At 45.9% G+C, this 16,504-nt stretch overlaps 1 protein-coding gene across 6 annotated transcripts in view; it reads left to right on the forward strand.

The window, feature by feature from the left end:
- The window catches only part of SCML4 (Scm polycomb group protein like 4), a 111,690-nt gene extending 96,226 nt beyond the window's left edge, over positions 1–15,464 (forward strand). For 3 of the 6 annotated variants that reach the window (XM_061427663.1, XM_061427664.1, XM_061427661.1), the window contains 2 exons: positions 1,204–1,361; positions 3,822–15,464. In XM_061427663.1, the coding sequence (XP_061283647.1) occupies positions 1,204–1,361; positions 3,822–3,947 (284 nt within the window). In that variant the 3' untranslated portion in view covers positions 3,948–15,464. The remainder of the gene's footprint in view (positions 1–1,203; positions 1,362–3,821) is intronic. The other 3 variants (XR_009738485.1, XR_009738484.1, XM_061427662.1) reach the window with 3 other exon arrangements.
- Positions 15,465–16,504: the final 1,040 nt, after the last annotated feature.

The following is a 16,504-nucleotide window of genomic DNA, read 5'->3' on the forward strand; positions in this document are numbered from 1 at the left end:
GCTTCATTGACTACACTAAAGCCTTTGACTGTGTGGATCACAACAAACTGTGGAGCATTCTCAAAAAGATGGGACTATCAGACCACCTTACCTGCCTCCTGAGAAACCTGTATGCAGGTCAAGAAGCAGCAGTTAGAACCAGACATGTAACAACAAACTGGTTCAAAATTGGGAAACAGCTACACCAAGGCTGTATATTGCCACCCTGCTTATGTAACTTATATGCAGAGAACATCATGTGAAATGCCATGGATGGATGAATCCCATGCTGTAATCAGCAGGGATGGAAGACAGGAGAGCCCTGTGAGAGGAATCCTTCTAAGAGCTTCAGAATAATTAAATTTGAGGAGCAAATAAAGGACAGGAAAGATGACTGAGGTTTCAGAAGCATGAAGAGGAGGAGATGCTGCTTCTAGGGAAAGAGGATGGATTAGTTTGGGACATACAAAAGAAAAACAAAACACACCATCCCCAAATATTGCCTAAATACTGACTCCCTACTCTCTTCCTCCTTCACTGATCTTACACCATTTAATCTGCCCTGGGGGAAAAGCATTTATACCACAATGCAACTCAAGTCCCTGACCAGCATGGACCAGGCACGGAACCAGGCTCCTGTTGTCCAGCAACCCCGTCTAGTGGTGAGGTTGGAGTGAGCGCTTCGGCAGAACCGAGGGCTGGGGAGGTGCTCAGAGTGGGTGCAGGGTACAGACCTCTCACAGACAGGGCTTCCAAGACCATGGCAGTAGAGACCCAGGACAAGCACCGAAATGTGGCCTCCATTCTGCCATGTCATCTCAGGGTGATGCCAGTGAAGTCACACAGGACCTGACGTCATTTTGGCATCACAGCACTCCAGAGCCTATCATAATAAGCATTCTCTGGCCACCAAGGCCTGGGTCACAGGAGGTCCGAGGCCCACGGAGACAGAAGTGGTCAGGAGGGGTCTTTGAAGTCTAACATGGGTCAGCATTTCCACTGCTGGAGGAGATCCCTCTTCTGGTGCTTTCCTCTGTACAGATGAGGGGGTGGGGGGCTGCCTCTGGGAGCCGTCTCCAGTGCACTTCTAGCCTCACTCGGCCACAGGAGATCACTCAGGCCACCTTGGACTCAAGGGCCAGGCAAGGGGGCAGGCAGCACCAGGTGGGCATCGAGCCCAAGCCCGCAGCCTCACGGCCTCCCTCTCTGTGCTCTCCCCTCCAGCCTCAAACCCTTCTCCGGACAGGCAGGATGCCCGGCGGCCAAGGAGCAGGAACCCTTCCAGCTGGTCCGTGGAGGATGTGGTCTGGTTCCTGAAAGATGCAGACCCGCAGGCTCTGGGGCCCCATGTGGAGCTCTTCCGGAAGCATGTATGCACCATGGTGGGCCTCGGGAGTGGGGTTCAGGGAGCTGTGGGGTTGGGGAGCGTCTGCACTACACCCTGGGGGCACCACTCAAGGGAGGCCAGATGGGACCACAGGTTTCTCAGAGCAGAACAGCCACTTAGTCTTGTACCGAAGGCACGTTTGTCCCATCTGTTCCCTCACGTGGCCTTTATCAGGAGTCCTGTTTTCTCGCCCGTCTATTTGTCTGTGCAGTCAGCAAACATTGGTAACACACCTACAACGTGCCAGCAAGCTAACAGTGCCTATTCTTAAGCTGCTTTGAGGATTAAATGAAAAAATGCACAGTGCCTGGCTTGAAGATGGCCTTTGGTTAGCAGGCATTTGTATCGTTATTTAGGAGATTCTAAAATATATAAAGATGGTAAATTAGATGGGTAATGATTAGTATTTTATCTGCCAAGCCTTGTGTGTCATGGTTACAATTGTTGCCGTAACCAGTTACCACAAATGTAGTAACTTAAAATGACAGAAATTTATTATCTTACAATTCAGTGGGTCAGAAGTCTGACAGGGGTCTCTCTGAGAGAAGACCATGGTGTTGGTGGGGCTGACATCTTTCTGGAAGCTTTAGGAAGAATTCATTTCCTTGCCTTTTCAGCATCGAGATCCACCTTCATTCTTGGCTCCTATCTTCCCGTCCTCATCCTTGGAGCCAACAACATCAAGCTGAGTCCTTCTCAAGCTGCCAGCTCTTTGGTTCTTTATTCTGATTTCTTCCTCCACTTCTGAGGACCCTGTGATTGTATTGTCTCCCTCCCTCTCTGATAATCCAGGACACTCTTTCTATTTTAAATGCAGCTGGTTAGTAGCTTAATTCCATCTGCAGCCTTAATTCCCAGCTTTCAGGGACTAGGATGTAGACATCTCATGTGAAGGAGAGGGAGCATTCTTCTACCAGCATTACCACTTTTTTTTTTCTCCTTGTCTTATTTTTATTTGAAATGAAACTCACAAAAATCATACACTCGGACCTGGAGAGGATCGTCATCTCACCCAACATTCATATTTTATTAGGGATATATTTGACTTCAGTTCACAGTGGGGACTTGAGAGCAAGGACTGCAGAGGGATGATGTTTAGACAGATCTGAGTGGGAGGACTCTGGCTTCCTTCCAGCATGAGAGGAGTCAGCAGAAGTCTAGGCAGTGGGTAAAGAGAGAACATTAGGCAAAGAGGCCCCTGGGAGGGCTCACAGATGAGCTTTGCCTTGCTACCAAGGACATGGAGTGTGAGTGACACAGAGTAGGTGCTTCTCTGGCTGAACAGCTTGGCTGGTTAGAGGAAAGGGAGGGGCTGATAACACTTGAAGTTATGTGAGTCCTGTATGTGCCTCTTCTTCCCACCCGAGCACCTAAAATCTCCACCCTCTCTCTCTAGTGATCTGAAAGTAGCACTATAGATGAAGGAGGAAACCCAGCCTTACTAAGTTTGTGAACTCAGCATGCAGTCTGGATGGGTTACCATTTTCAGAGACAAATGGGAGCAATTTCAGGACCTCAAAGGATTGGCTTTCCCTCAGTATGTGTTTGTGCTAAACCCTGGGATGAAGCAGGTGCATTTTTTAGTTGTGTGCCACCTAGTATTCTTGACAGGGTCAAAAAGCACCTGAAATCCCTTTTAGATTGTCATTAGCAATTTGATAATCCGTTGAAAGCTGGTGGGCTTGCCAAGAATAGAAACCAGCAATTAGGATGATGAATGGAAGTCAGGGCCTTATACCAGCGCCTGGAATGGAAAGGGAACCACTAGTTTCAGGGTCTCATGAGATGATACTTTGTCTTAGTCAGTTCAGGCTGCTGTAACAAAGCACCGTAGACTGAGTGGCTTATGAACAACGGCAATTCATTTCTCAGTTCTGGAGGCTGGAAGTCTGAGGTTGGGTTGCCATCAAAGTCGGCTTTCAGTGAGAGCCCTCTTTCAGGTTTTGGACTGCTACCTTCTCATTTCACGAGGACACTAATCCCCTTCAAGAGGGCTCCACCCTCATGGCCTATGCACTTTCCAAACTCACACCTCCAAATACCATCGCTTGAGGGTTAGGATTTCAACATATGAATTTGGGGAGCAGTTGGGGAGGACACATTCAGTCCACTGGAGCTTTCTCACTCCTACAGCCCTAGATTGGATAAAGAGGTAAACATATGCATGGTATTGGGAATATGGCTGGGATTAGGTTAGATTCCTTCTATCAGGACAGAGCAGGAATATGAAAGATCCAGTGGATTATGACCCCAGGGCGAATGTGGCATGACGAGCACATAGTATTTGTGGGCTTTCATTTATTTTTTGAAGACACTGCTGTGGGACCAGGAGAGTATACATCTAAGTAAATCTATATTCCCTTACCTTATTTCCTGACCACACTCTCACCGTGGCCACTATTTGATTACTTTGACCACCTTCTGGGTTTTCTCTTTTCTCATCCTGTTCCACCAGGAGATTGATGGCAATGCCCTCTTGTTGCTGAAGAGTGACATGATCATGAAATACTTGGGCCTGAAGCTGGGGCCTGCGCTGAAACTCTGCTACCATATTGATAAACTGAAGCAAGACAAGTTCTGAAGGTGTTTAAAAGACACAAGCAAAGTCCAGACAGCAGAATCTCCAGACCATCTGCCTTACCAACATCACCACCATCACAAGGACTCTCTTCTGAAAAAGAACTGTCACAAAGGCTTGGTCTTTTTTTTTTTTTTTTAATAAAACTCATAGTTCTTGACCTTTTAAAAAATTCAACATGGCCCTTTTGAAAGGTTCCTCTGTTTTAATGATTTGCCAAAAAATTACCCAAAAAAGGCCCATTATTTTTAAACATTTCTAGTTGGTTTGTTGCTCTTAGGGTAGGTCCTGTTTTTATAATGAGAGTTTGGGGAACTGAAGGCTATCACCCAAGGAGGACCTTGGAGATTTCCAAGCATGTGGGAAGAACCTTTGTCTCCGCAGGCTCTGTGGGGATGCCCACCACAGCAGCTCCCCGTCTTTAACTCTGACCTGGAGACCTATCATTGTCAACCTTGCTTGATTCAGCTCTGGAAGCTGTCTTCTGAGGATAAATGCCTCACCTTGCACTATCCGGAAAACTTGAATTCTTTTGCTCTCTGAAAGAGAAGAAGAAGAAAAAAAATCTTTTCTATTCCTAGTTATCTGAAGTACTGTGTTGCCCCACTAGGGGGCAGGCTGCCAATGTAATTTCAGGACCCTCACTGCAGCAGCCTGATATTCAGTACCCAGTGGATGAATTAGGGTTTCTGGGAACAAGATCTAGCCTACACAGACACAGAGAATTTATTCCACAGTCAGCACCACAGATTGCAATGTGGGAAGAAACCATCTTCTAGAAGGTTCTTGTTCATAACCAGTCATTATCGACTGACTGAGATGCACAAGCAGCAAAGGCAAAAATTTGGAAGCACATTCTTCCCAGATGGGGCTTTGGAGTCCCTTCTCTTCCAGAGTCCTTACTGAGGTGTCAATGTTTTGGCACACTATAGACTCTTAGTGACATTTAGCCACAGCATTTCTTTCAAAAAGAAAAAAGCTATCCCAACTACGCTTTGAAATCGGAAGGTGTTGATTTCTAGTTACACTGTGGGATTATATAGTTGTATCTGTGGCTAATTTTAATAATAATAGCATGTACACAGACATGCCATTATTGGGTTTAATTCAATTTACAAATCGGTTTTCCTTTCTCACTCTGGAATAATAGAAAAAAATTGATTTCTACCCCTTTGCAGCTGTGTCCAGGGAAGGGCAGTGAATCCACAATTTACTAGGCAGAAGGGGAACTGCATCTCCATTCTTCTTATCTTCTCCTTTCTCTCTTTTCCTGTCTCCTTTTTCCTTCCTCTCTCACTGAATAGGAAACATATCTTCAAAATGAATTCGTCTTTGCCATGGGCATATCCTCTTCTGTAAAAAAAAGAAAAGAAAAAGAAATCCATATTGTTGGTCATGAGGAGATGAATCTTAGACTTTGTGTTCCCTGGGAGGGGGAGGATCAACGATAACTCCAGACCTCCCTTGGCCCAGTGATCAGAAAAGGCACACCGTCCTCAGGATTCAACCTGGACAGGTGTCTCTCCGGTGAGTAGAGCAGGAGGTGAGTGCAGCCTCCCACCCCTCTACTAGGACTTCCCTGGAGGCTCAGTGGTAAAGAACCCAACTGCCAATGCAGGAGATGAGGGTTCGATCCCTGGGTCGGAAGATCCTCTAGAGAAGGAAATGGCAACCCACTGCAGTATTCTCGTCTGAAAAATCCCATGGATAAAATCCCTAAGAAACCTCCCATGCCATGCTCTTAGACCCATTTAATGAGTGATATTTGAGGAAGCACCTCAGAGCAGAATCCTTTTTAGACACACAAACAGTGGCTGACTTAAAGTGCGACAGAGAAGGGACAGAGGAGAATGTAAAGGACAGAGGAGAATGTCCTAAAACTGCCCACGAAGCCGAGCTGGAGTTATCAGGCTACAGAAGAGCTGAATGTCTGTCGGTCCCGGCCGCTGACTAAACTATCCTGAATCAGGCCTTCACGATTTTGAAGCAATAAATTGACTCTGTCTCTCTAAGTTTGCTCATCGTGAAGTGCTCACAGCTGGTCTGGAATTAAATAGTCTCTCTCAGAAAACCATGGGGAGTGTATATATTCAGAACAGCCAGGATGAAAGCAGTGAGATCCAGAAAAATTCCACCACAACCCATGTTCCTCACTCCAAACCCACTGAGACTTGTGGTGCCTCTTCCATCAACATATACCCTGTATGCTGTTGTTTGCTAAGGCATGTCCAGCTCTTTTATGACTCCATGGACTGTAGCCTGCCAGGCTCCTCTGTCCATGGGAATTCCTAGGCAAGAATACTGGAGCAAGTTGTCGTTTCCTTCTCCAGGGGGTCTTCCCAACTCAGGGATCAAACCCGCATCTCCTGCATTGGCAGGCAGGTTCTTTACTACTGAGCCACCTGGGAAGCCCTGTACCTCATACAGAAACTTTCAAAACTTTCTACCATTCTTGCTAGTGCTTCCCTTGGCACAAAAATACCGACATTGGTGCCACCAAGTGAAAATCATCCTCAAACAATATTGAGGAGACACTTGGAGGAGTTTTCAGGGGAGAGAGATTTTTCCATCTTGAGAAAATTGGGTCCATGTTCATGTGGATCTGCTCTCACAGAGGTGCTGTCTTATTTTGCTTTAAACTTTAAGCAAGACAGATTGCTGCAGCCATGATATTTAAGGTTTGACTTTAAAAAAATCTCATTACTCTTAAAATGAATGCTGCCACATCAGAGAATAACCCAGGGAGGAAATTCTTCCTTGCCTGTTTTTACACTGAGATGCAATTAGCTGGCCAAATTATTGTCGTCAATCCTGCAATTATAATTAATTTTCACCCTTTTCAAAAATCTTGTCAAACCAGGCAGATATAATAGCTTAGCAAATGTAAAACATGCCGGCCATCTCCGCTACATGGACCTTACAGAGTCAGGCCATGTGTGTCGCTCTGATCCAAATGGGCGCTTATTTGGGGGGAGGCCTTGCGCTTGTACAGATGTGGTACTTGTTATTCTATGGCAGTAGCTTCGCTTCAGGTTGTGGTGAATAATGATATAGTTTTGCATAATTTCAAATTAGAGTGTGTGTGTGCGCGGGCGTGTGCGTTCATGTTCGAAACATTTCCAATTATACTTGTCTGTTAAACACTTAAAAAAAATCTGAGACAATTTTATTGCCTAAGGCATTTAAAATATTTTATAAAGCACATTATTCCTTTTGTGAAGATTTTAGGTGAAAGATGTGCATTTCGTATGTGTGTGTGCGCGCGCGCATGCAGGCACATGCGTACTTCCTGGCAGTGCGGTGGGAAGAGCCTTTGAACGTGGCTGGGAAGGTATCAGCTCTCGCATTTGCTTTGTTTCTAATGCCTTCTCAGTTCTGTAGCACTGAGGTAGAACCCGCCCCAGGCAGCAGGGTGCACCCTTGAGGCAGCTGGCGGGCGGTGCTGGGATTCTGGACCTGCCTGCTGTCAGGCACTGACTGGGCGCACCAAGCCAGCCCAGGCTCTGCTCCCCGTGACTGAGAGGACAGGCCTCGCCAGGGAGCCCACTGGGCTCCTGAGCGCCTGGTACGGTGCCCGCCAGAGCTCCACGCACTCCCATCATTTCCCGGCAGCAGGGCTGTCCGGTATTTTCCTTTACAGCAGGAGAAAGGAATGGGACGCTCCTCAAGAGAAACAAAGAGGATAGTAAAATACACTGGGAAGGAAGACTGAGTTGAGATTGGCGTATGTGAGGAGGAAACTGAGGAGAGGAAGCCAAAAGTGACTGTCTTAGAAAGCAGACACCCCTCTAACAGGCCCAACTCTTTCAGCTACAAGGACCTATTTTTGTATTTATGTGCTGTATGGAATATGGAATATTTCTCTTTTTTAATTAAAATTATTTTTCTTATTACTTTCTGAGATTGTTTTAAGGAGAATTTTGTTATAGCTCTGAAGATAAGATTGGAAATGCCCAAAAGTGACCAGGGACTCAAATTTAGTCATTGTCAGAAGCTCTCAAAAGATGGAGACACTTTGTTTTCTTTCTAAAGAACCAGACAGGTTTCCATCCGTGCGAGAAGGTGAGTTGTGATACTTGCTCTGACCAGTGCTTTTTCAACTTTTCTCTGATGGGCTTAGGGGAGGAGGAGAGACTCATTGTTTTCCCTTACACCTCAGATAACAAGACAGAAGATGGGGAAGGAGGAGATGATTTTTGGTTAAGGAGAGGGATGAACACCTGTCTGTGGGCAAGGTTTATTTGTAGTTACTAACACACTCCCAAGAATTAACACAACCCTGCTGTAGTCTTGCCACAGCCCCGGTGGCAGGGGAGGACTGTGCTGAGAAGACAGGTGCTGAGCCCCGCAGATGGTCAGCCACCTAGTGGTACAAAGAGTCCTGCTCCCATCTCGTGAGGTCACCCCAGCAGCTCCTCTCACGTGACTCCTGGCCACACTGCCCCAGGAAGAGGGCTGGGAGCCCCCGCTTCCAGGGTGCCCTTCCCTCCAACCTTTATCCTAATCGAAGACGATTCCTTCATGGACAATTGGAAGCTGGATGTTTTTGAAATCTAGCATTTACTTGAAAGAGAATCGTTCTTATTTATTGCCACCAGTTAAATATTATGGAAACATGTCTGCTAACAATTTGCTTTGTGTAATTTGTTCTAATGCTAATAAGCAACAGCTGGGACACTTCCTGTGGTGAATTCCTTTGTGGTTACAGTGGTATTATCACACACGGACTTCACCAAATCGCTGAACTTGAGAAGAACACTCACTCCGGCTCTCCCAGGCTGCAGGAAATTCCCCTCACTTAGAAGCAGTTCTGGGCAAAGCATTTTTTTTAGAGGAGGGTGTACTTTTCCTTGACTCTCTGCTTCTGAACAGGCCTGCAGACCTGTGCTCTTCAAGTCCCATCTAGAGAGCCTGGGATTCTCCTCCCTCTCAGCCATGAGCTTGATCTCCTCCAGAGGAAACACAGCCAGCAGAGCTAAAGAGTGACACCTTCCTCCAGGTCAGTGCATGGTGCCCAGAGTGAATACAGAGTAAAGAGTGAAAAAGGCAGTGGAAGGTGGTCTTCTGTCCACCTCATGTGGGCTGTGCCTTCCCCACCGGGCCACCATCAGCAGACGAGGCCCGAGAGGAATGGAGATGCATCTGAGAGCCAAGAGCTGCTCAGAGTGGATGAAGTGATGACAGCAGACAGTGTGGGCATCTTCCCTCTGAAGGGTCTAGACGTACCACTCAGACCTGCTGAGGGCCGCAGGCCCACCGTTCTCTGCTCTGTAGCTCCACCTCATGGCCTGAGCCTTTGTATTGTTCCCCATATCAGATGCGTGTTGTAAAGGCCAACACAAACGCCTTCTATTGGATCCTACTTTGGAACACAACCAAAGCCTTGCTTCTCCAAGCAGCTCACTATGAAATAGCAGACCCTCGCTGGGTGTCATTTTACAGTAAGCATACGTGACCGGAGGCTACCTCCACCATAAACGTAGCATCCTCAAACCTCAGGTGGGCCCCACCTCCCCCTCCAACGCTGGAATGCCTTCCCGACACCCCTGAGAAATGGCTCTGCCTGACCACTTCCCCTTAGGGGGAGTTCAGTCCCATAGGAAGTGGCTTATTTCTCTGTTGGACGGCTCTGGTTGTGAAAACGTTATTTCTCAGGGAGACACAGATGTCTGTGAATCAGACACAGACGTTTGAGACGAAGCCAACTCTGCAATCTTTCTCTTTTCAACGGAGCTTGTCCGTGCAGTAACCACACCTATAATACAAATTGACATTGGCAAGTAGGCCCCAGCCCCACTATATTAGCGTAGAGCGGCAGACACTGTGTATAAATGGGGGACTTAGATAGGTCATGGCCATCAGATTCATCAGCCCTGTCAGGAAAAACTATCGAAATTCTTGCGGCCTCACACACACAGAAAAGGGTGTCCTGGGAGAATCTTTACTGTAGTTGTAAATCTGGCTGTGGTCACATAAGCATGTGAGTTAGAAAAGATTGCATGAACAAATCTGTAAGTCCATGTTCCTCAATAACTGGAAAAGACATGGAGGTCCTACCTCTTAATTGTACTCGCTGGTGATGTAATAAACTAAGGAAGCTTTAGTTTAGACAAAAACAAGGTCTGTTGTGAATTTAAGCAAGAGTGATGGAGTTTATGACGCCAAGCCCAAGCTTGTGTGTGCATGCCCTGGCAACTGTGTATTTGTGAGTTTGTGCAATAAGAGGTGGGAATTGAGGAAGGTATGAAAAGGGATTGCAAAAGGGAGCTTTTGCTTTCTAGAGCGTTCTTATTCAGGAGAACTATCGAGCAATGATTTAGAAATCAGATCCCAAAGTAACATGTAGATTATGTAGTTTGCTGAGATAAAATTCTAGATAATGGAACAGATTCTCTGAAAATATTTAAAACTTGGTATTTGGAAAAAGTAGCTACCATCCAGCAGCTTGCCTCGTGGCACCTGCCATATAAAAGCTACCTCATTAATATTCATCGGCTGAAAGCAGGAATGCTTGACTAGTTTTCATATTTTATTCAAAAAAGCCACTGATTTCCTTTTGGGACACCATATCTTTACTGAAAGGAGAAGTGCTGAAGGGCGGAGGCCAAAAGAAGAGCTGAAGCCTTTCGTTTCCTCTAGTTTCCCAAACGCTCAGGGAGGTCAGACCCTCAGTTGTAAACTCCATCTCACTCCTCTTTTCGTCTTAGGATCTCACATTCTCAGTGGCCTCATGTGCTACTCAAAGTATCAGAGAATAACAATAGACTCTTTCCAGCTTTACTATTAAGACATCTTTTCCTTCCTAGTCCATGATGGCTCTCAGCACTGAGTAGGGTTTCCATGGGCTGGTTGATCACTCGAGGACAGTCAGGGTCCCCGGGAGTCAGAGGGCATGTCCGCTGAGCCCTGCGCTCCCAGTGCCTTGCTGACTGTGGAGAGGGCAGGTCAGCAGAGCTGACAAGCCCCCCACAAGCCACTCTGTCATCTCTTGGTGGTGACCCGGTTGGGAAGGCGCACCCTACAGGAGGTGGTAGGGGACCACCTTCTCCTGCCTTTTCACTCTTCACCCGTCTTTACCCTTGAGAGCTGATTTGGAGAGATCAGGGGCTTCTGTCTCTCCCACATAGTTACACAGGAGCATTGAAAATAGAACTACGTGACAGACTTTTTTCCCCCACAACCACACCAAATTTTGGAGTGTTTCACTTTCAAAGAAATCAGCTCAAAAGCCTGAGCGTGTGTCCCAAGGATGTTGTCATTGCTTAGAATATTTCTAGTGCATCTCTTTTGGGGGTCATCTTTAGAAGCTAGAACACATTCTCGTCAAAGTGGAAAGCCCATTGTCGTCACTTGAGGGTGGATTCTTTTTTCTTTCTGGAGTCAAAGGGATTGGGGTCATGTCTGCACAGCAGCACAGCTGATCGACTTGAGATGTCAGTGTGTCTCCATACTCATCAGTTTGTCTTTTCCTCACGTTTCCTTAGTGGATGCAGATGGTCTGAACAATAACAGCCACAACTCATTTGTTAACTTGAATATATCAGTATAAGGAGCTGCACCGCAGAGACTGCTTTGGAGGGCAACATCACCTGGATGAACATTCAACATGTTCATTGTAAAGCTCGTTTGTAGTTCGCCGCTGTATCTCTAGGCATCGTAAGCTCAGGATCTTGTGACTGTCCCTACAGCCCCAAATGGCAGGGGAACTGGGAGGAAGAAGCCTTGGGGGACACCTGGATGGCTCACCTCCAGGGGAGAGCCTTCTCCCACTGGTTCTCACCATTCTGGAGGCAGATTATGGTGCAGTGCAAAGAAATGAGCCCTCCGAGTTGCCTCATACCCTATCTCCTCATCTGGAAAAGAAGTGGGATCCAGATGTCCTTCAAAGGCATTTACAGATATTACTTCCAGCAAAGGCCAGTGGGGCTGTTGGCTCCTCCATATTCCGTTTTACGATTTCCAGCTTCTGCCTCTCCTCCTGTCTGACCTTGTCTATGTGTTTTCTCATTCTCTTCTCTCACTGGCCCATTGTGGTTGTTCAGTCACTCAGTCGTGTCTGATTCTTTGCAACCCCATGGACTGCAGCACGCCAGGCTTCCCTGTCCATCACCAACTCCCAGAGCTTGCTCAAACTCATGTCCATCGAGGTATTGATGTCACCCAACCATCTCATCCTCTGTCGTCCCCTTCTCCTCCCACCTTCAATCTTTCCCAGCATCAGGGTCTTTTCCAATGAGCCAGTTCTTCCCATCAGTGGCCAAAGTATTGGAGCTTCAGCCTCAGCATCAAGTCCCATGGCTCCTCCTCAAAGCCACTGAAGTATCACTGTGATACCCTTTCTCATTATTTTTACTTTCCATTTCTTTCTTTCTTTCTGCCTCTGTGTTTCCTTTGTTTCCTCTTTTCTGTTTTTCTCCATTCCATCCGCCCCAGTGCCTTGGGGGAGAGAGAGGAGAAATGGAGAGGGAAATAAAGAATTAACAAGTAACCTCTTCCCTGCCTAACTGGGCCATCCTGGCCCTTGCCTGCCTCCCACCATCCCATCGTTAGCCACCTACAACATTCCTCAGCTCTGTGGTGCTTCCGGCCCAATCTCCACCTGCTCATTCCACTCTTCAAGGTCCTGCCCTCTCAGTCTGTCCTTGAGTTTGGGAACAAGAGTCCTGTCCCTTTAATGGCTTCACTCTGGATTCGCCCTGACATTTCCCTCCTAGGCCTCCTCAGCCTTCGCCCAGCATCGGCCCTAGTGCCCACCCTGTCAGCTGTCCCTCCTCATTCAGTCTCAAAGGCCAGAGCCAAGTGACCTGGAGCCGCTGGGACACACACGCCTCTTGAGAAGCATGAGTTGTTTCTCCCAGCGGTGCTGGCTCCTGTAGCCTGCATGGAGTCACTCTGCCCTCCAGAAGCAATGCTGGCCATGCTACTGTTCTTCATAGAACGTGTAGCTTTGTCCAGACCCGCTGAGCACGGATTGCACCTCCCAGTGACCAAAACCAGGCCAGGGTCTCCGTTTAAATGAGGAGGGCAGCCAGGATCAGAGGTGAGGCACAATGACCTACATCAGAGGCACTTCTAGGGTGAGGGTTGTTTTTAGGCATTTTACAAGTCTGCTGAGATGTGTGCAGTGTTAAGGGGCTTGTGTCTCAGAAGGGGAAGATGATGACATATTTCCCAAAGGAAAATGTGGTTTCGACGGGGGAGAAAGACAGCAAAATTCTGGAACAAGGATGCTCTGTTCCTGGCCTTTATCTAACACTGTCATACCTGCTCAAGGTCTTTCTAGAAATCAAACTTGTTTGCCTCCGCAGGAACCGAAAGTGTCTCTGCTCAAATGTGAAAGAGTTTGGAGAACTTTGATTTCTTTCATTCTCCACTGTTTACTAAGTCACAGTACTTAATTTTCTGTCAACTTCCAGCTATATCTTGGATCACATGAGGATTTTAAAAAATGAGCTCTTCTTATCTCATCCTCCAGATCTTTTGAAATAGCAGTTGTCTTATATAGTGTATATTTTCATTTTATAATTATTGGTTGATTAGATTATTTCTTTCCTGTATATACATAAAATAATTTTATAAATACAAAGATTTTATACTAAAAGTACATCCTTAGATAAATTGACTTTTTATTCCATACACATGAAAACTAAATAAATAGATGAAATAAAATCATTTCATCATAATTGTATTCTGTTGCAAATTTTTCTCCACATTGACAGTGAAAACTTTTTATTAAGGTCCGTTTTAACATCACAAAGCATCGTGAGGCTAAAAGTTTTGTGTTTTACTATGCTAGGTTGTGATTATCTGACAAGGCTCTAGGTAAATAACGAGGAATTCTGAGTAAGTGGAAATCATTGTGTACTAAACTCTCGAGACTGAATGATGATGATTGAAATGTTGTGCCTTTTGTTTGGTAAGCTGAGGAGTTTATATTCAGATTCTTTCTTTCAACTCAGCCTTAGTTAATTTCACATTTCCACCTCCTTATTCTGTGTCTGGTCCTCAATATGCCAACACAGGGGACCCTCTGCTCTCTCCACCTGGGGGACTGACTGCAGCTGCTCACTTTCTCTGGTGAAGTTCTGCTTTTAATGAAGGTGAAAATAGGCCATCCCCTCATCTCAGTAAGAGAGAAACAGGGTTGACTCCATCCCTTTTCTCAACCTAGATGGTCTCTCCTCCTTTCTAATTAAAGATTGTGAAAGGGTGCGTTTACATGGATGTTCACATGAGTGCTTGTGACTGAGTTTGTAAATTTGAGGCAAAGTTCATCCAGCATTTACTGGATGATGGAAATTTTTACAGCATTTGCTTGTGCCGAGGCATGTGTGCAAGAAGGGCCTGGTGAGTGTGATGCAGATACTCTAATTACTTGAAAATCCACTGTGCTTTTACTTTTTATGGTTAGAAGTTAATTCTGGAACATTACTTCAACTCCCTGCTTTATTTAGAAGTGTGCAAGGAATGCAGAGCTTCGATTAGGAAATGGTGTTGTCTTAGGATCTGGCTTTTTTATTTTTAAAATACTAACGGATCTAAATTTGCAGACCAGAAATCAGTGAATGGAACTCATTGTAATGGGGAACAGTATTTACATTAGACAGAGCAGTAGACTCTATCACCTGGGGAAACAGCGGCTCCTTAATTTTTGCTCTTTGCGAGCATGATGCAATCAGTGTTTCCTGACATCGGGACAATCCTCTCACCTCAAAGTGTTCCTGTGTAATTGTGTCACATGATGGGAAATTGTAATAGGCAATTTGGTTCTGTAATTCGGTTTGCAAAGCATGCAAACATAAGATAACTAGGTTAAATGCAATAAGCATTACACTAAGGTACAAAAACACATGGGGAGAAAAGATGCTGTGTCCGTAACTTAGAAAGAACATGAATTTTATTCCTCATGTGCCTCAAGGTGTAGATCTTATTAAAGTTATTTATCCTCTAGTTTAATTTCATCACACATTGTCCATACAGATGCATTATCTGTGTGTGAACATACATGGTTTTTTACCGCACATATTTCCAGTTTTTCTCTTACTTGTAATGTGCAGGCTCCAATGAACTGCATTCAGGAGTGAGCTGATATGCTTATTTGTTACAGCGTACAGTGCAAATGGACTATTAACAAACAGACTGTTATGTGAGACACCATATCAAAATGTGCTTTAAATTTTTCAAAACCTTTTGATTATCTGTAACTCTTTGCCTTTGACAATTCTTTCATTTTTTAGGGGTCTGTTTTTAATGTATTCCCTTAAATGGTCACTACAGGTACATGATAGATACGTACAGTTTCATTACATAAACACTACTGGCCTTAATGATTTTAATATTTTTCAGGTGCTTTTTCCCCCCATTTTTGATGCAGTATTTTTTTTTTTTTCTAGCACAGTGTATCATTGACCTGGGACTGATTCAATAAAATTTCTGAATCCTAAGATTCCAAGACAATGCAGTATTTTCTGTTCATGCTGTAAAAAGTATTTCTGTATTTTTAATAAAGAATGGAATTTCTATGAGCCTCTGTATATTTTATCTGATCAACATTTTAATGTTCATTATTATTACATTAGGACTAGTTCCTGTAAGTGGCTAACAAGGAAAAGTCTTTCAGATGAAGGTTGTTGCCAGCCAAGACCCCAAAGGCCTGATTCACAGCTGTCTGGAAAGCCACTCCCACCGGCTGCCTGAGGCCCAGCCCCACAACTGCACAGGAGGGACTTGTTACAGGAGCCTGCGGGTCTCTGCTGAGTACACTTCATATCTCCCCGGATCTTCTAATTTCAGCTCATGACTACAACCGGGCAGCCCCTGGGCAGGGAAGGAAAACTCGATCTGGTCGGAGGCTCAAAGTGAGGGTCCCCCAGGGGTCATCTCAGACCAGGATCTTCTTCTAGGTCAGTAATCAGAGACAAGAGGGCTGCCTCCTGTGACAGTTGGGAAGATTAAAATTGCAATGCTTGGACAGCTCCTCAAACAGAGTCCTTTGAATCTGGAATCCTTGTTCCAGGCTGTTTACTCCCATTGGTTGTAGCTGTTTAGGGGTCATGGCTCCTCCTGGTTTTTGATCCAGCCCTCACCCTGAGTGGCCAGTTCCCTGCCCAGAGGCCTCCCACCCATCCCTGGCACTTTGCAATAATCCCTGACAAGGGCAACGTGGTTCTCAATGAAACAATCCGGGATGGGGGATCCTCTCATGTCAGTGTTCTCTGGGCTGGATAAAGCCAGCAAGAAAGGTTTGGGGACAGCTCTTGGGAAGGGTTGGGGTGCAAATCTCCAAAGCCTTCTCCCACTATCTGCCATGCTGCTGCTGCTAAGTCGCTTCAGTCATGTCCGACTCTGTGCAACCCCAGAGATGACAGCATACCAGGCTCCCCCGTCCCTGGGATTCTCCAGGCAAGAACACTGGAGTGGGTTGCCATTTCCTTCTCCAATGCATGAAAGTGAAAAGTGAAAGTGAAGTCGCTCAGTTGTGTCTGACTCCTAGCGACCCCATGGACTGCAGCCCACCAGGCTCCTCTGTCCATGGGATTTTCCAGGCAAGAGTACTGGAA

The sequence above is a fragment of the Bos javanicus genome, chromosome 9 (genome assembly GCF_032452875.1).
Source record: "Bos javanicus breed banteng chromosome 9, ARS-OSU_banteng_1.0, whole genome shotgun sequence".
Lineage (NCBI taxonomy): Eukaryota > Metazoa > Chordata > Mammalia > Artiodactyla > Bovidae > Bos > Bos javanicus.